The 19,563-nt window shown below is 43.9% G+C and overlaps 1 protein-coding gene across 3 annotated transcripts in view; it reads left to right on the top strand.

Moving 5' to 3' along the window:
- glra3 (glycine receptor, alpha 3) overlaps window positions 1-19,563 on the top strand; it is a 100,969-nt gene that overhangs the window by 46,786 nt on the left and 34,620 nt on the right. For all 3 annotated transcript variants that reach the window (XM_044185699.1, XM_044185680.1, XM_044185689.1), the window contains one exon: window positions 1,529-1,596. In XM_044185699.1, coding sequence (XP_044041634.1) covers window positions 1,529-1,596 — 68 coding nt within the window. The remainder of the gene's footprint in view (window positions 1-1,528; window positions 1,597-19,563) is intronic.

Consider the following 19,563-nt stretch of genomic DNA (forward strand, 5'->3'; position numbering starts at 1 on the left):
TTCAACAATATCTATTTTGTTGTTATTTCCTATAAGTAATTGATGGTTAAATGTACCCTGTGTGTAAATTGAAAACATCCTTTCTTAGGAGGTGTGATTCTGTTTTGGACAAGAAACCTTACTTGAATTGTACAGCATTGAGTTTGTCACTGTATTTATCTTCCATGTGTTATAAATAAAGTTAGTTGAAAAAAAAGTGTGTAAGTGCAGTCAGATTCTCTTAGCACCACGGTTGTCTTTTCCTTATGAATTCTCCTTCACATCTTTCCTTGACCTCGATGGAAAACATCATGAGGCCAAGGAACGATGACAGAAGACTGTTTAGCAAAAGACATAGGACATAGGTCTTCTTTTATAGTATACTGAGAGTTGTTTATAATATTTTCTCTTTTAGATACATTTAGTAGTATAGTGGTGCCTGGAGAAGTGGGTATACTCTTAATTTCTGCCCACAATTTTTTTAAGCGGCATGTCCAGCAAAGGATAAACGCCCTGTGTTATAAACAGTGACATTTAAGACTACTCTTGCACATTTAGTTCACCCAACAATAGGCCAGTAGTATTTGCACACTGTCTCTCAACTTCAGTTCAATTCAATTTTATTTATATAGCACCAAATCATAATAGAAGTTATCTCAGGGCACTTTTCATATAGAGCAGGTCTAGACTGTACTCTTTATAATATTATTTACCTTGCAATTCCCACCATGAGCAAGCATTTGGCAACAGTGGCAAGGAAAAACTCCCTTTTAACTGCAGGATAGCAGAGAGGGGTCTGGTTGGGGGCAGGTTGAACTTCATGAGCTGGCATAGAAAGTACATCCTCTGCTGGGCCTTTTTGATGATGGTGTCGATGTTGGATGTCCACTTTAGGTCCTGGGAGATTGTAGATCCCAGAAACCTGAAGGCTTCCACAGCAGACGCAGTGTTGTTAGATATGGTTTCCCCTAAAGTCCACTGTCATCTCTACAGTTTTGAGAGTGTTCAGCTCCAGGTTGTCCTGACCGCACCAGAGGGCCAGCTGTTCAACTCCTGTCTGTATGTGGACTCATCACCATCCTGGATGAGGCCCATGAGCGTTGTGCCATCTGCAATCATCTTAATGTTAAGATGATTGCATGTTATCTGCCTAGAGAGTTCACCAGTATTTTTGTTGCTGCTGTTTACATTTCCCCAGATGCACTTTTAAAAAATGCACTACAGGAACTGTATGAGGTCATCAGCAGTCACAGGACAAAACTAGAAGAGCTCACAGTAGAGTGCAGATCTCTGCCAGGCCTGGTATCACCAAATGGCATATGAATAACACACCAATGTCTTAAGTAATTTTGCATGTTATCACAGTGGACAATATTCAAATTTTAATTCAAATTTGAAAATCAAAATATATACACTGTACCCTGTGTACAGTGTATATATTACAACCTGTGTTGTATAATGATAAATAAATGAACCTTGAACCAAAATTAACCTTAAACCATATTATGTATATCCATCTGCTGTAATCATTCTATCTCTCTCTCTGCAGGTCCTCCAGTCAATGTTTCCTGTAACATTTTCATCAACAGCTTTGGCTCCATTGCTGAAACCACCATGGTAAGTACCAGAGATACTGCATGAAACTAAATTAACAGAGGTTAAAGGCACAGAAAATGTTGCAGGTTGCAAAACGCGAGGCACACCACACTGCCTTTTTTGTTGAAGCCTACAATTTAGCTGTGGGTTTTTTTATGTTGTCAGGCAACCACCAAATCACCTGTCTTTAGCCTAACTGTGATTTTGCTGTGAAGTAAACTCACAAATCTGATCCGATTGGACAATGGGGACAAAAACACAAATGACATGAGCGCTTGTTGGGTGCAGTCGAAGTTTTTACAACTCGAGGCATTCAGAGCGCTCCTGCAAAAACACAAGGCACAAAAATGCTTACTGCCTATAGAAAACAACTGGAAAAAGATGCCTCTCACTGCAAAAACTGCACTCTGTCTGACCAGGGCCTAACAGGGGTTTCTTTATATAGGATATGGTCAGGAGCTGCTCATACTGCTAATTATTAGCACCTACCAGAAGGGCAAGTAGTTTGAAGCATTTCTTTCTTCCTCTTACAAACTGTGGCCAGAATGATACACTTACAAGTAGAGATAATGACAGAGGGAGGCAGAAGGAGATAGAAATCAGAAGAGACAGACAAGCAGACAGGAATAGCAGTGTGCAGTGAAGACATTTAGTGACTCTGACAGCAAATACTTTAAAGTGATATGAAGTCAGTCCAGGCTGCACACAAGCTGCTTTGTACATTGATATTACACATACATGCATGTACACTTTTTATGGGTTTCATGGTATGTTGCGATTAGATTAGTAAAAATGTCCCAAAATTGTCGGTGACGCACATTTGGTCCAGGATGTTATCCATCCACACTTACAATTTATGTTTAATCATCAACAAAGACAGACATTTACAACAGCAAGGATTTGTGTCCATTCATTGTTGTTGTGTTTATTTCCCCTTAAAACACCAATATAATGCATATCAATAATTTTCTAGCCACCAAATGTAATTATCGTAGAAAAGGTTTCAATCGTAGTCATCTGGACACTGTTTTCAGAATCAAGACGTTTCAGCTCGACTGAAACCTTTTCTACGATAGAACACTCATGGACGAATGAGGGACTACACCGACCAAATGTAATTGAAATATTATGTTGAATTTGTCAGTGTTATAAAAAGCATGTATAATATCAGCTCAATTCACAGAAAAGATACTTTCCTAAAGAAATTGCAGAATGTAACAGACTGGTTACTCATGCACTTCTTTTTTATCTGGAGCATCAGAAACTTTTCTTGGACGTTTTACTCCTAGTTTCTGTAGCCTATTCAGTCGCTACGGTTGCTCCAGAGCCATGTAGAGAGAGAGTTGCGTCATCTCCATTCAATTTCAATTCAAGTAGCTTTATTGACATCTCTGCATACAGTACAATGTTGCCAAAGTATATTAACACAAACTGTACAATAATAATAAACAAAATAAACAATAAACAATAAAATGGGTTGTTGGGTCTCTGTAAATAATATTATAAAGAGTACGGTCTAGACCTTCTCTATAGGAAAAGTGCAATGAGATAACTTTTGTTATGAATTGGCGCTATATAAATACAATTGAATTGAATTAAACAATGCTCAATAATAAACATTCTCTCCAATGGACCTTTTTTTTTTAAACAGCAATGGCAGATCGCAGAGCACTCTACATGGCTCTGGGTTGCTGCCTGCTTCTGCTCTGGCAGACCAAATCAAATCAAAACCAAACCAATCATTGCTGGTTGGCGTAAAATGCATCATTACTGGTGCACCAGCGCGGGAATGTTGCCACAGACACCAGATTTAAAAACTCTGTATACTACGAAATACAGAGAGATTTAACTGGCGGTGATAGGCTTAATCAGCATTGTGTGATCTCCTTTAGCAAAAGCTTGAATGTAACGGATGTTCATTTATATGTAAAAGTCCCACACAAGCTGTCTACACAGGCTGCATAATGCCTGCGTTTTTTACTCACACTATACGTGCAAAAATGCAACATGGAGCGTATTTATACGTGGCAAGTCTATTTTCTATTTTTTGTGTGTAACTACAATGATTGTGTATTGGGCTCTGAGCACTGCCAAAACACAGATGACTTACACTCAGTACTGTGCCTGAACGCATCCTGTATAGATACAGATGGCACTAAAGCTGCTGCTGCTCTACTAATGTGCTGCTCATGCCACAACTCCTGTCTAGACATGGCGTTAGCCTTGTTGGCTCAAAGCAAGAAATAGTTGCTACTTGCAGCTTCAATTCAAAAATATGAGTATCAGCCAAACCAATGATTGATAGTTAGATAGATACAACTATTTTGTGTGTCTGTAAGTCAGTAATAATGCTTCACTACACTCCAACACCACTTCACTTGTCGGTGTTGTGATCACTCAAGCCCTCTCTAAAGATGGATGGATGGATGAGTGGATGGATGATTGAACCGACAAGGTCTGAATGCTTTCTGCACTGCTGGGAGTTGTTCTGACAGATATGCCATTTGTATGTGTCTGTGTGTGTTGGTATGCCTGCCATGCAAAAACACTAGAAATTTCAGAATGTACAAGATTGCTTTTATATTTTATCAGACTCAAATGAATTTAAATGATAGTATGTGTGTGTGTGTTTATACAACACTGAGCCAGCTTTGTGAATGTGTTATTCTGGCCCTGTGTCTATGTGATTTCTTTTTTGAGTCCATCTGTAATACATAACCACAGGGAAATCATTATTATTTAAATTTTTTATTTAGATTCCAATTCCACTAGATTTTTAGTCAGTGTTCAGTGTTTGTTTTAGTTTTTATTTTGAGGATGTCTGTAGTTATAAGCATTTTTTTTATCATTAGTACCTTAAACAAGCCCATAAGTCAAAAGAAGCTTGTTCTGGCTTTAAGCACAGGTTTGATAGTAATTGATAGTCAAAGGTTCTGGTAGTAATGGAAAAGGTAATCTAAATAGTGGGAAGAAATCACTTACAACTTGTTTGTACTGTTCCGTTAAGTGTGTGAATATATCAAGCTACCTCAGTTTTTTCTTCTGTTTTTTGTCACTTGAGTATCTAGTTTACAGGTAGTGGTAATAAAATCTCTTGTTGAAGGTTGTTCCACAGACATGTAAAGCTTTAAAAAAAACAAAAACAAAAACAAAACAGTGAGTATGAGGGGTCAGTGCAAATGCAAAGGTTGTGATACAGTTTATACTGAGAGATGCAGAGAGGGAGGAACACAAAGAGATACGTATATACATGGGTCATATGTCACATTAGGATTAAGACCTTTCTCTCTTCCCACCATCTGTCTTTTCATTTTCCCACTCTTCTTTTCCTCTAACAAACAAGAGAGTGCAGTGACATAACTTCAATACATCAGCACATTTCAAAATGTTTTACTGACATGCCAGATAGTAACCAGGAACTGTAGCTACATATAATTTCACACACATATTATTAACAGTTGGATGTAGATAATTAATGGATGAATAAACCAATAGATGGTGTCAAAATGGCCTTTTACGTCCTAGACAGTTTTAATTGTTGCTGTCAGGATAATATGGATGATAATATTATTATTATCATTATCATCATCATTGTTGTTATTGTTATTATCATATTATCTGTAATATTCTTGGTTTCTGGTTTGTGGCTGCAATGAATTACCTGCTGCAACCTGGAGGATAGACTAATTCTCTTTTGTTTTTTTGTTTGTTTATCTATTTGTTGACTTAACCCCCTCAGAAAACTATTGGAGTCATTCTAGGATGTGGATTTAATGTCCACTTGCCTCCAGGTGGTTGATTCTTGTTTGATTTCCATCCCACTGCCTGGCACTTAATATGACTGCATGCTTTCTAATGCACAGGGTTCTCTCTAAGTTCTCACAGTCTCACAGTTCCTCCTGAACAATTGATGAAACAGTGATAATGAGAGAGATGATAGTAGATGTCTGAATTTCTGCAAAAGGCCTCTGAAGTTTTATATAAAAAAATAACATTGTGTGAATGTTTTCAGAGCTTAGCTTAATCACCCATACATTATCAGAAGGTAAATTTATGGAGCATGCATTGTAGTAGTCTTAAACACGTGCCTTAAATAAAAGTAGAATTCAAAGAACATTTCAATGGTAATATAACCATTTATGGTAAATGGACTGTACTTGTATAGCGCCTTTCTAGTCTTCTGACCACTCAAAGAGCTTCACACCACATATCACATTCACCCCATTCACACACTGATGGGAGGTGCCAACTGCTCATCAGTCCAAAGAAACTAATCAATCACACACACACTCACATACTGAAGGAACAGCCCTTGGGAGCAATTTAGGGTTCAATATCTTGCCCAAGGACACTTCAACATGTGGGCTGGTGGAAGCCAGACTCGAACCGCTGACCTTCCCATTAGTGGACGACCCATTCTACCACTTAACCACAGCCGACCCTTTATAATTTATAATGCTGATTGTTTTGTGACACAGTTTTACCAGTATGTCATTGAAAGAGAGGAGAAAAACAGAGAGATTCAGAGTTAATTTTTGAATGCCCAGTATAACACACACAGAGTTCTTAGAGCCAGGTTGGGTCACTCTGGTCTGTACACTCTATCTATGTTAAACAGATGTACTACTGTTAGTCTTTTTTCTATTTGTTCACTCAATCTCTTCATCCCTCTTAATCCATTCTCTATCTGTGTGCGAATAGTGTTTAGTTTATCTGAGTACACAGGGAGACATGATCATGATCAGGTTAAGTTTGAACTCACAGAAACCATTTCAATTTAAAACCTGTGATAGAACAATTTTGCTGTTTTGTTGTTAGCAGTGCACCTGTATCCTGGTTGGTTGAGATGGTTATTCAAAGCCGCATTAATTTAAAAAATATATATAAAGTTGATATGACAAACTTGTCAGCAAACAATTTCCTGTTTATAATTTCAGCAGGCATGGAGCAAAAAGGCATTTATTATGGATTCATTTCATTGGCTACCAGATGGAGTCCAGTATTCATTCTCCTTTTATGTCTGCTTCATAGAAATATGTGTTTCTTTAGCTCTTTGATGCTATGTTAAACCAGATAGTCACTAACTGTCTGGGCAGGTAGCGTACAGTGGATTTAGCTGAGCCTTTCCTCTGCAAACAGCCGCCTGCTGCTGCAGCTGAAAATTTAGTCAATGAGAGTGGAGTTTGCAGGTTATAAAACCAAAACAAAGAGCTACACGAGTTTAAAAAGCTATGTAAAGCTAAGGGAAACTCCAGCATCAGGGGATAATTCTCTTTGGGCTTGTCACTATACACAGCTCCTCACATTACACAGTCACTTAATCCATTGTTAAAGAGCAACTTGCAGGTTGGAGACCCCAGTGGATCAATGTGTAGGAAAATGATGTAGAAACTAGATTTTCAAAAAGATATAGAAATGTTATGATCAGTGTGTGCGGACGCAAATGCAGACTAAGTAAGAAGGTTTAGTGAGTTCTGGGGAATGGAAGACGAGGGCAGATGATGAGGAGAAGAAGGGCGGGATGGATGTAGCAAGTACAGAAAACATCCTGAGCGTGGCTGGTTAGCAGACAAGCTAAGCTGGTTGAGCATGCAGGCAAGCGATCCTGATGGCACAGAGAAACAATGGTGAGATTATCACACAAAAACACGAGAAGCGAAAACGCAAGAGACTATTGCTGAGCAGCTATGACTGATTCTACTAACTGTAGGAGAAACAACAATCTGCTGAAGAGATGATGAAAGACCAGAGTAGACATACTGCTGAAATGATGAGCTGATGGCTGGCAGGTGTGTAAGTTGGAGCAGGTGAGTTGAATGATGTAATCGGGAGAGAGGAGGGAGAATGCCAGGAGGAAGGCACGCCCATGCCACACACACAAACACAGAGACTGACAGAACAGGAGACAAAGGGGAGGGGGAAAATACTAAGAAAACACTGATGACACATACATACAAAAGCTACTCCAGAAGTTACTGTAGTGTAAGAGAGTTTTACTTCCGCTTCGAAAAAAGACAAATTAGATGTGACATCACATCAAGGAAGAGTGGCCAAGTTAGGTCCAGTTTAACATTAATACATATGGATCCCAAGTGAAGAGGTTGTAAATGTATATTCAAATGCATATGACGGATCACAGCTTTATGATTATGAGCCTCCTAGGTGTCCAAGAAACCAGGAACAGACAAAGATTAGAATAAATAACGAGATAAATTGAGTTGTGTGAGGAGAGCCAGTGGAGAACTAGGCAGGTGTCCTGGCGAGTGACCGACATTAGCTATGGGGCAGGTTGAGAGAAGGGGGAGAGAGATAAATAATCAATTACTCTGTTGAATTCTTTCAATAATCTGATTTTCTATACAATTAGAATAAAAGCCTAGTGGACCAAGGTAATTAAGTACATATTGATGCTGTATGTTCAGCAGGTATCTAAACTCAGAAGTATTGCTTTTAAGTCATATACTCATATATATCTTTTATAGGCTATGTAAAGTTGACTTTACCAATTTGAGTTTTCAAATAGTATTAAAGTATTTATATGTAGTTATAGTAAATTGAAGACAATATTAAAACTGAATCAGAATCATTTTCTGTTTCTCCTTGACAAGTTGCCCATATTTACATCATCACTACCTATTACCACTTTTTGATGACGTTAAAGAGGCTATATTATGCTTAATTTCAGGTTCATACTTTTATTTTGGGTCTCTACTAGAATAGGTTTACATGCTTTAATGTAAAAAACAAAAACAAAAAGCAGCACCTCTTTTCAGCCTCTGAAAGAGAAGGGTCCAACTGCGGCCTATAGACCAGGGGGTGTGAGTGTGAGTGGGCTCAACGTGAGCATCCAGTTAAACCTCTAAACCCACGATGGGCCATTGGAGGACCGTGACGTTGCTATTGGATCTAGGCGGCATTTGAGCAATGGCGCAGCAGAAGCAGCAGGTAGGTAATCACAGCTCATTGCAGCTAAAGTTGAACATATGATGTTATTGCACAAAGTATAAAACAATTTAAAAAGAAATGTTATTTATTTGTTTAACGTTAGCTAGGTTAGGTGCAGCGTCAATGTTAGTCTTGCGACGACATTAAGCTACAGTGTTGTCAGCTTGGCGACTTTGTCACTAGATTTAGCGACTTTTCAGACCCTCTTAGCAACTTTATATCTAAAAAGCGACTAGCGACAAATTTAGCGACTTATTCAGAACATCAGGGAAAAGGCAAGAAATATATTCAGATATATTTTAATTCATTTCCATGCATGCTGCAGCTCTTCTGCCAACAGTGTCTCTCTTCCTCTCCTGTTGCACTGTGCGCAAGCAGTCAGTGTGTGGCTTGTGGGGCAGGCAGCTGTTTTATATGTCTTAAATGAAGGTGATCTCTCCCTCACTGCACTAAGTTTTATGCAAATGAATTTGCAACTGAGCGAATGACGTCATCTGGCGACTTTTGGAGCTATTGCTAGCTACTTTCATTGGAAAAGAGTTGGCAAAATTGTGTAACAGCTTTTTTCTCCCTTCCTCTCCTCAGCCTCACATCCCTGTATTACTGATGAATTTGGAGTCGGAATTAATACGCAAATCACAAAATGTGTACCAGTGTCCTCTTTGCTGGAAGGTGGGAGACTACTACATCCTGGTTCCTCATTTACAGGGCACAAAAACAACATAGTTAAACATGCAGGTAATTGTGCTACTAAAACATATGACTGTGTTGCATGCAAAACCCATAATGTAATCTAAAAAAATCTTGTGTTTTTGTTCTCAAATAATCAATGGAGTGTGAAAAATGTATTTGCCTCATGACTTTGGTGTATTGTATGACAATACAAAACATTTATATTTGCAACACATGGTGAAGATCAATTGTAAATTATTTACATACATTACTTGCGTTTATAGGTTAGCTGTGTATTGCATAAGGCCTTTATAAAAAGTGTTCTAAATCATCAAAATTTTCTTACAATTGTCTACAATTACTACATATTTTTGTCACTGCTGTGCATGTATTCATATTGATGTTTTCATCACAAACTTTTGATTAAAACGTGATATCTTGTTCACTCAGAGCTTCAGCTTCAGTTCACTCGGCCATGTGTGTGGCATTGAGTCATATGCTTTCTTGTAATCAATCCAGGCAGTGCACAGGTTGGTGTGTTGGGTTCTGCAGTCTTGGGCGACTGTTCTGTCAAAGCCACATTTTTTATGTGACCCAAATGGGCGTGAAAAGAATAGATTTTATCCTGTAAATTACCATGTCAACATAACTGAAGGAATTACTGATCTTATAAAGTAACTTGCTTATGTAGTTTAAAAACTGCTCAGTAACCAAAGTATATGCAGCTGTGAGGACTGTACTGTACATGTTTCAGAGTAACTTACTTCTTTTCACTTGAGTTTTTACTTGTCAGACAATTATTGCCACATTTATGCTTTAAAATGTTTGTCAAAGCTGCAGATTATGTGTTTGATACCTTTTTAAAATGTTAGAATATATAGTGTATAACTTGTATTGTGATCTGTCAGCACTGTAATAAAGTTTGACTGTGAAACAAAAATGCCTTGTGTTACTTACTGACATTAACTACCTGTAGTAAAGGATTACTAGCAAAACTTTTTCACAATTTTCTTAAATCTTATAAATTGTGGATATATAATGCACAAAGTAGCAAAGCCATAACTTTTATGTAAACTGTCCATATCATGTCCTGCATTGAGGGTTTCTGGTATACTGAAGTTGTATCAGTTGGTAATACAGCTCTCAGGTAACAGTGATCATCGTGACACGTCTTCCACAGGGAATACAGTACAGAGGTGGTTTTCTTGCCGAGTTTGGCTCCTGGCACCCTTAGCATCCTGCTCTGCCTCAGCTCTCAGTGATTTATAGAGTTTCCTGATGTACAAATAGCTTTAATTGCTGCTAAAGTAACTGCAGCAGCTGTTAGCTAGTTAGCCGTGATGCTAGCTGTCCTATTAGCTGTCTCTGCTTGGACTGGGAGCTAAGAGCACCGGGGGAGTGTTGGTGTTTACGCTTCGAGCACAAGAGCTTTGGACCGCCAGAAGGAGGAGGTTCTCAGGACCGGGGTAGTGGGGACGTAACCGAGCTCAGCAGCACAGCTAACTGAGCCAACTTAACGTTAGCTAGCAGCAGCTACTGTTAGCAGCAGTTAACGTTACTCTAGCAACACGTAAAGCTATCTGTCCATCAGGAAACTCCATAAATCACAGAGAGTGAGAACAGGGTGCAAATAGCCAAACACGGCAAGAAAACCACTTGGCACTTATTGTATGATTCTCTGTTCTTTTTCGTATAGGCTTCGACCTCTGAGGCTATCGCTAGTGGGTTTATCCCTTGCGCGTACGCGCAGCACAGAAAGCACTTTGGTCCACGGGCACCTGTTGTGTGGGCCCCACCTCAGTCTCACCTTGTGTATAAATTGGACTGGACAATTGGCGGCCATTTTTCTTCTGCACCACCACAAGCACTGAGAAGTCTAAAGAAGAATGGTTTCTATCTGCTCCCCCATCACCAAGGCAGAGGACTTTACGGAGCATGGTTTCCCCCCCGTTGCACCTCTGGAGCCCAACCTCACGGCCTTTTTTGGGGTGAAGCAGGCCTGCATAATCGGCGGACGGCAACCAGCCCTGCCCTCTGCAAGAGATCAGTGGACAGACCCCACTCACCAGTGCGCCTTTCAGGCATCAGCGGCAGCTAATAACATCTCCCTGCTGACCTTCTCATTGACTATGCATGTGAAATTAGTAAGGCCTCCAGCACATCACTCACCTTGTGCGCGTCCATCGCAGTCTCCCAAGCCAGAATTGCAGCTTTGCAAACACAAATCCACCAGCACCTCTGGCTGCAACAATCCTCTATCCTCGAGGCATCGAGGAGAGACCTGCTGAAAGCCCCCATCAGTCCGAACGGACTGTTTGGGCCACACCTCCATTCTGTGGTGGACACTGTCAGGTCGGCTTTGGAGGAAGTGGACATCATCAGGCGTCATGTCGGCTAGACATGACCTGCTGTGCGGCCTCAGCATTCCCCCAGTCAGTGGCGGTGCCGCCATGACCTCCTCCTCTCCCACCACCACCTCAGCCAGCCTTCCCAGCTACCCGACAGGCTCCCCGGTGACCTCTCAAAACCATCCAGGTGGCCTGCTCCTGGTCCAACCTTCCTCATGAGCTGCCCAAGAAGCAGAGCAGGCGACAGTGATAGGTTAGGGGCGTTGTGTGTGGTTCCTTGAATGCTCTTTTTGCACAAAACTGTTCTGAAATAAAACACAAACATTGTCCCCTAAAGAGTAGTTTTCCCATGATAACACAGTCTGTCCCTGAATCGACTGATTTAGCCACAGCTGTCACACACACATCCCCCACATAGTGTGAGCAGGCAGCATTTATCCTGTTGGTTAATAGGCAGCACGGACTCACGACATTTAAGCAGCACTCTTCCTCTGTCACACACTCAGAGGCTTCCCTCACACATTGTCTGAATGCATAATTATGAGCCCATGAGCGCCATCATTACGCCTCGTGTGGACAGCGCACACACATCTCTGTCTGTGCTCAGTGTCTCCTCTCCTCACCCTACAGTGTGCAAGAGTGACGACTCACCTCTGTGTCACGTTTTCGGCCTCTCCTAAATGGTGACATCTTGACACTGCTGCCACAGCGCATTACGCACCACCTTCCCAGCTGTGCTCAGCTGCGAGCCCATGTGTAATGCAGCCTCTGGAGGCTTCCTCTTAGCCGTTTCAGTCAGAGCCCCCCATGTGTAGCATGGGAAAAGACCCCGACACGCGTACCGGAGGCAAGGTCTCTGGCTCAGCTCGCCTCCATGGCACCAAACGTGTGTACACTCGCTTTCAGAGCATTACTCAGAGTGGCAGCGTCTATGCTCCATGGATGAGCAGGCTGATCAGCAGAGGTAACACACTGTAGTTCCCCTGTCATTCCTCCAACTACTAGTGGATAGGAATTTGGCTTTCAGCATGGTTAAAACTTATGCTGCCGCCATTTCATCTTGCCACGAGGGTTTCGGTGACAGATCTGTGTTTAGCCACCCTCTGGTGAAACGCTTCCTGAGGGGCATATGGAGATACAGGCCAGTTTCACATTCCCTAGCTGCTCATTGGGATTTAGCGCTGGTTTTAGGCGCACTGACTAAAGCCCCCTTTGAACCTTTGGATCAGGTTCCACTCAAGTTCCTGTCAGTCAAGACAGCTTTGCTTCTGGATCTGTCGTCTGCAAAAAGCGTTAGAGAGAGAGTGATCTATCTGCTCTCTCTGTGGTGCCATCGTGTCTCAGGATCCAAGGAGATGGCAGCTCAGCTGTTTTGTGCCCTAATCCGGCCTTTATGCCTAAAAGCATCACTAGCTCCTTCAGTTCTATGGTTTCTTCCCTCCTCCTCACAGCTCGGAGGGGGACGCCACGCCTCATCTCCTCTGCCTGGTGCACGCTGTCTTGCTACGTTACGCGCAAAGCCGCCTTACGCCGTTCTGAGTATCTGTTTGTGCACTACAGAGAGCAATCTCAAGTTCTGCCCAGCACCTGACTCACTGGCTGTGTGAGGCTGTTTCACAGGTGTATCTCTCCTCTGGGATGGATCCTCCTGAAAGCATCAGAGCACACTCCACCAGAGGGATTTCATCCTCCATGGCTTTGCACGGAGAAATGACAGTGGAAGACATTTACACTGCAGCTTCTTGGTCTTCCCGCTGTTCTTTCATTTGCTTCTATCTACGGTATGTCTCCTGCTTCTCTATGACTCACTCTGTACTGAGTGTTCTATCAGAGTGATTATACTCAAGGGATTAGGTTATGCATTCCTCCTCCTGTCTGCGCACGGAGAGCTGCCCTTCTGTCCCTGCTCTACTACTCTCTGGTCGTCTCTGCTTTGTTATGGCATTAGGCTTTATTTATTCCCAGCCCCTCATGGAGAATATTGGATATTCTACTATGCTGTGCCATCGAGGCACATATGGGGTTCTGTGATGCGCCATTGCGCATGATGCACTGGCTGGACATGGAACGCTTTTTATTTCATCTGTGAAGTAGGATGTGTTTGTGCTCATGGTACCGGAAGGACCCAGTGAGGCGCAGACCATATCTTGCTTCGCCCTTAACCCACTAGCGATAGCATTAGAGGGCGAAGCCAAAATGAAATAGAACGTTAGTTACTTTGTGAGATAACCACACCCCCTTCATTTGAATATAACAGATGGCAATAAATATGGCATTATGAAATAAATAAATATGACATTTTGAGATTAAAGTCCCATGAAATAAATAAATGTGGAATTTGGAAATAAAAGGCCAATGAAATAAATGAAAGTAATCTTTGAAAAACATCTGTTTTTTAAATAAAAACCTATTTATTTATTTATTGAACTATATTAACTAATTTATTTATTTCATAGCCATATTTATTAATTTCATATGCATATTTATGTATTTGTTTATTTAATATTGACAAAATGGCATTCCATAGTTCCATATGTGTCGGCCTGTATGCAGGAAACAGGTTAAAGGTTACGCCAACTTCATCTCAAATGCGTAGTTATGGCAACAGCTACACACAGTGCAATAATGATAAAAAAAAAATTATTAAATCATTTACTGAAGAAACTGATTACACAGAACATTTCACTTTGAGTGTAACACAACATTTTCCAAGTGAGACTAGGTGTTGTTTATAATACAATGCGAGACTATATGACCAGGAGATGTTACACTGGAACTGCACTATTATTAGTGTATCTGTGAATCAGAATGGTTGTATTAGCATCTGCCTCAATGCCTAGCAGGTCACTATAGGTTTATGGTCTGAGCAAGCTAGCTGCTGGGTCCTGCATTTTGACCATTTCTGTTTCACACATTGCTATATCGTTACCTTCAGGGCATGTCTATCAAGTAAATTTACACACAGCAGCAACACACACACCCACATAGCGGTGAGGATCATGGAGCAGAACAGTAGAGTAGGGATCGACGGATTGATACTTTGATACTCACAAGCTAGTCATTTGGTATCAATTCCTTTAAAAAAAATATCGATGATAAAATTATATAAATACAAAACGTAGGTGGCTGCATCACTTCCAATAGTTTTCAGTATTTCTGTATAATGTTTGTGGCAATAAACAGCCCTGACATATTTAGCTGGGCCGTGTCACATGACTGTGGAAACCTATGCGACATGAGAACTTGTGGTAGTTTAGGTGTTGTCACTTCCTGGTTTATTTTGGTGGTATTCTTCTTCCCTTGTGTGTCTTGTGTTTTTACTTCCTGTCTGTGTTTTCCCTCCAGTTTTGATTGTTGGTCCTCCCTTGATTGTTTGCACCTGTGTCTCGTTGTCTCACCTCCCCTAGGGTATTTAGTCTGGGTCTTTTCTTTGTTCTGGGTTGGATCATCGTTGTACATGTGGTGTTGTTCCTGCCGAGCATTGTCTCTGTAAGTTGTGTTGGATTCTTTGTTCTCCCGTGGACCTTGTTTGGATTTTGTCTGCTGATTACCTGTCTACTCACCTCTGCCTGTTCTTGCCTACATTCCACCCCACAATAAACACGGTAGTCATCCGGCTACTTCACCCTGAGACCGCTTCCTCGTCATCTGCTTTTGGGTCCACATACCTCCATACAGCACCCCTTACGACAGAATGATCCAACCAAACATGGACCCAGCAGGTAATAACTCGGAAGTAGCACCCTACCACTTAGCGCTGGCTAACCGAGAGATTCTGCTAGGCCAGCATGAACAATAACTCTGGACTCTGACAGACAGCAAACAGGCCATGGTTTCCCAAATCGCACAGCTAACGCAGCAGGTCTCCCGACTCACCACCCAGCTCTCAACAGCCGGCACCACCTTGCCTACAGATTCCGGTCACTCTCCACTACCCACACGGATCACTTCTGCTACTAGCCCTGATCGACTCAGGAGCGGTGGACTCTTTGCTGGATCACCGCAGCCCCCAGTCCCTGGAATCTTTACTGGATGGCAGCAGCCGTCACTCCCTGTCTCTGATGGATGGCATCAGCCGTCACTCCCTGACGCTGCTGGGTGGCATCAGCCGTCACTCCCTGTCGCCTTTGGGCGGCAGCAGCCGTCACTCCCTTTCGCCGCTGGATGGCCGCAGCCGCACCCTGTCCTCACCGCTGCTGGACAGCAGCTCCCTGGACTCTCCGCCGGACCTCCGCCGGACCTCAGCAGCCCCTTGGACTCGGTCGGGGCACCGCTGCAGATCAGCTGTTTGGCCGCATTGTTTACACCAGGGAACAGCTGATCGCGCTGAAGCCGGGCAGCATGGCGCCCAGGACAACTGATGTCCCCACGGAGATCTGGAGGAGAACACACCGAGGATGCAGAGGTGGAACGAAGCGGCGAGGGAAGAGAGAGGGGTGCAGACAAAAGAGACTTAAGAATAAGAGATTTAAGCCGTGTCTGCCTTCTCTCGTCATGGGCAACGTGAGATCGCTGGCGAATAAAATGGACGAGCTAACGGCGTTAGCCCGGAGTCAGACGGAGTTCCGTGAGTGTAGCTTGATGTGCTTCTCTGAGACATGGCTACACCAGGATATCCCGGACCATAACGTCTCCATCGACGGCTTTCAGACTGTTCGGGCCGACAGGGATCACACCGGGAGCGGTAAGCGGAAAGGCGGTGGGCTTGCTGTTCTAGTTAACAACAGATGGTGTAACCCTGGTCACGTTACCATCAAGCAGAGTATCTGTAGCCCGGACATTGAACTGTTAGCTGTGGGACTCCGGCCATATTATCTGCCACGTAAATTTTCACATGCCATTGTTGAGGCTGTTTACATCCCCCCCTCTGCTAACCCGGCATCGGCGTGCAACGCCATTCACACCGCCATAGCACATCTACAGACTCAACACCCGAGTGCACTCATTTTAATCTCGGGTGACTTCAACCATGTCAGTGTTTCAACAACACTGACTAATTTCACCAGTATGTGAGCTGTCCTACTAGGGAGGAGAGGACACTGGACCTGCTGTATGCCAACGTTAAGGATGCATACAGCTCTTCTCCCCCCCCTCTGGGTAGGTCAGACCACAACCTGGTTCACCTTAAACCCTGCTATGTGCCTCTAGTTAAAAGGCAGCCTGCGACCACAAGGACAGTGAGGAGATGGTCAGGGGAGGCCTATGAGACACTGCAGGAATGTTTCGAAGTGACAAACTGGGATGCACTCTGTGAGCCTCATGGAGAGGACATTGACGGGCTCACTGAGTGCATCACTGGCTACATTAACTTCTGTGTGGACTGCAATGTCCCAACCAAGACGGTCCATTGTTACCCAAATAACAAACCGTGGGTAACAAAAGACATCAAGGACATTCTAAATGCCAAGAGGAGGGCCTTTACTGATGGTAATAGGGAGGAGGTGAGGGCAATCCAGGCCGACCTGAAGGTGAAAATCAGGAGGCCAAAGAGAAGTACAGGAGGAAGCTGGAGCGGAAACTCCAGCAGAACAATATGAGGGAGGTCTGGAGCGGCATGAAGACCATCACTGGCTTCAGACCGACTGGCAGCAGAGGAGCTGAAGGCAGCTTGGACAGGGCCAACGAACTGAATCTGTTCTTTAACAGATTCGACACACCGGCTCCTGCTCATCCCCCCTCTAACTCAGCTGCTGTCGGCCCTCAATCTCCTCTGAGTACTCTGCTCCCCCTCTCCCCATCAGGCTAACGGCCCTCTCCAGACCGACGACTCCCCCCCTTCCCCACCTGTAACTTCTGCTGTGGGCCTGACTGCTGACCAGGTGAGAGGACAGCTGATGAGGCTCCACTCGAACAAGGCTGCAGGCCCCGATGGCGTTAGCCCCGGGTGCTAAAAGCCTGTGCCCCCCAGCTTTGTGGAGTCCTTCAACACGTCTTCAACCTGAGCCTGAGTCTTCAAAGGGTCCCCATTCTGTGGAAGACATCTTGCCTCGTTCCTGTGCCGAAGACGCCACGTCCCAGTGGCTCCAAGGACTACAGACCGGTGGCACTGACCTCCCACATAATGAAGACCCTGGAGAGACTAGTGCTGGAACAGCTGCGGCCCAACGTCAGACCCCTCCTGGACCCCCTTCAGTTTGCCTACCAGCCCCGGCTGGGAGTTGAGGACGCCATCATCTACCTGCTTAACCGCATCCACACCCACCTGGACAGGCCGGCAAGCACGGTGAGGATCATGTTTTTGACTTCTCCAGTGCTTTCAACACCATCCGGCCTGCCCTGCTGGGAGAGAAGCTGGCAGCGATGCAGGTGGGCGCCCCCTTGTGTCCTGGATTGTGGACTACCTGACTGGCAGACCACAGCACGTGCGGCTGCAGCACTGTGTGTCAGACAGCGTGGTCAGCAACACTGGGGCCCCTCAGGGGACTGTCCTCTCTCCCTTCCTCTTCACCATCTACACCACGGACTTCAGCCACCACACAGAGTCCTGCCACCTTCAGAAGTTTTCTGATGACTCTGCTGTGGTGGGATGTATCAGCGGTGGTGATGAGACGGAGTACAGGGCTGTGGTGGGTAACTTTGTTTCATGGTGCGAGCAGAACCATCTGCAGCTCAATGCGACAAAGTCAAAGGAGCTGATTGTGGATCTACGGAGGGCCAAGGCACCAGTGACCCCGGTTTCCATCCAGGGGGTTAGTGTGGACATTGTGGAGGACTACAAGTACCTGGGAGTATACTTAGATAACAAACTGGACTGGACCAAGAACACTCAGGCTGTTTACAGGAAGGGCCAGAGCCGCCTCTATTTCCTGAGGCTGAGGTCCTTCAACATCTGCCGGACAATGCTGAAGATGTTCTATGAGTCTGTGGTGGCCAGTGCTATCCTGTATGCTGTTGCATGCTGGGGCAGCAGGTTAAAGGTAGCGGACGCAAACAGACTGAACAAACTGATCCGTAAGGCCAGTAACATTGTGGGGGTGGAGCTGGACTCTCTGGCGGTGGTGTCAGAGAGGAGGATGCTGGCCAAACTACACGCCATCTTGGACAGTGTCTCCCACCCGCTCCATGACGTGCTGGCTAAACAAAGGAGCACCTTCAGCGGAAGACTCATCCCACCAAAGAGCACCACAGAGCGCCACAGGAAGTCATTCCTGCCTGTGGCCATCAAACTATTTAACTCCCTCCTCTAAGGATTAGTCTGTTTGACCCTAGGTCACTAAACTGGTCATTGAGCATTACATCTCCGCCATAATTAATAATAATTGTGTAATATTCTGTTTACTCCTCAAGTGCAATATTAGTTTTCCCTTGTTAGTTTTTCTTATTTATTGTTACGGATATACCTCAATTACTCTCGACAGTACATGCACCTCCGCTTTTACTATTATTTAATACATAATTAGTGACATTGTATTTATACTGTACTTCACCATCTACCAGTAAACCCACTTGGTACTCGACACTTAGTGTATCTTATACTTATACCAACATGTTACTTAATTTATTTCTGACCTGTTTATAGTGTATAATATCGTTTTCTCCTGTGTGCACTGACGTAAAGGCGAGCTACTGTAACAAAGAGTTTCCCTACGGGGATCAATAAAGTATTTCTGATTCTGATTCTGATTCTGATTCTGACCCCCTGCTGGATCGCAGCCGACTCCTTTCCCGGCTTATCGCAGCAGCTCCTTACTCCCAGGCCTGAGGTTCTGAAGACAGCGCAATGTCCAGAGGTCCAGTCGCCAGCGCCATGTCCTGCTGTCTCGGCGCCATGTCACGATTCCCCGACACCAGCACCAAGTCCTGTTGTCCAGTTGCCGGCCCCATGTCCTGCTGCCACACCGGCTCCAGTCCCTGCTGGGTCGCAGCAGTTCCTGGCTCCAGTCCCTGCTGTACCTCCTACATCTTCATGTTACCGGAGTCAGCATTAGCAAGAACGCCCCATTTGCTGGACTACAAATGGGGCGTTTTTAGGCAGTTCAGGAGCAGTGTTTTCTGTCAGAGAATAACTCCCTTTGGCTTGGAC

This window comes from Siniperca chuatsi, linkage group LG3, assembly GCF_020085105.1.
Source record: "Siniperca chuatsi isolate FFG_IHB_CAS linkage group LG3, ASM2008510v1, whole genome shotgun sequence".
NCBI classification, from domain to species: domain Eukaryota; kingdom Metazoa; phylum Chordata; class Actinopteri; order Centrarchiformes; family Sinipercidae; genus Siniperca; species Siniperca chuatsi.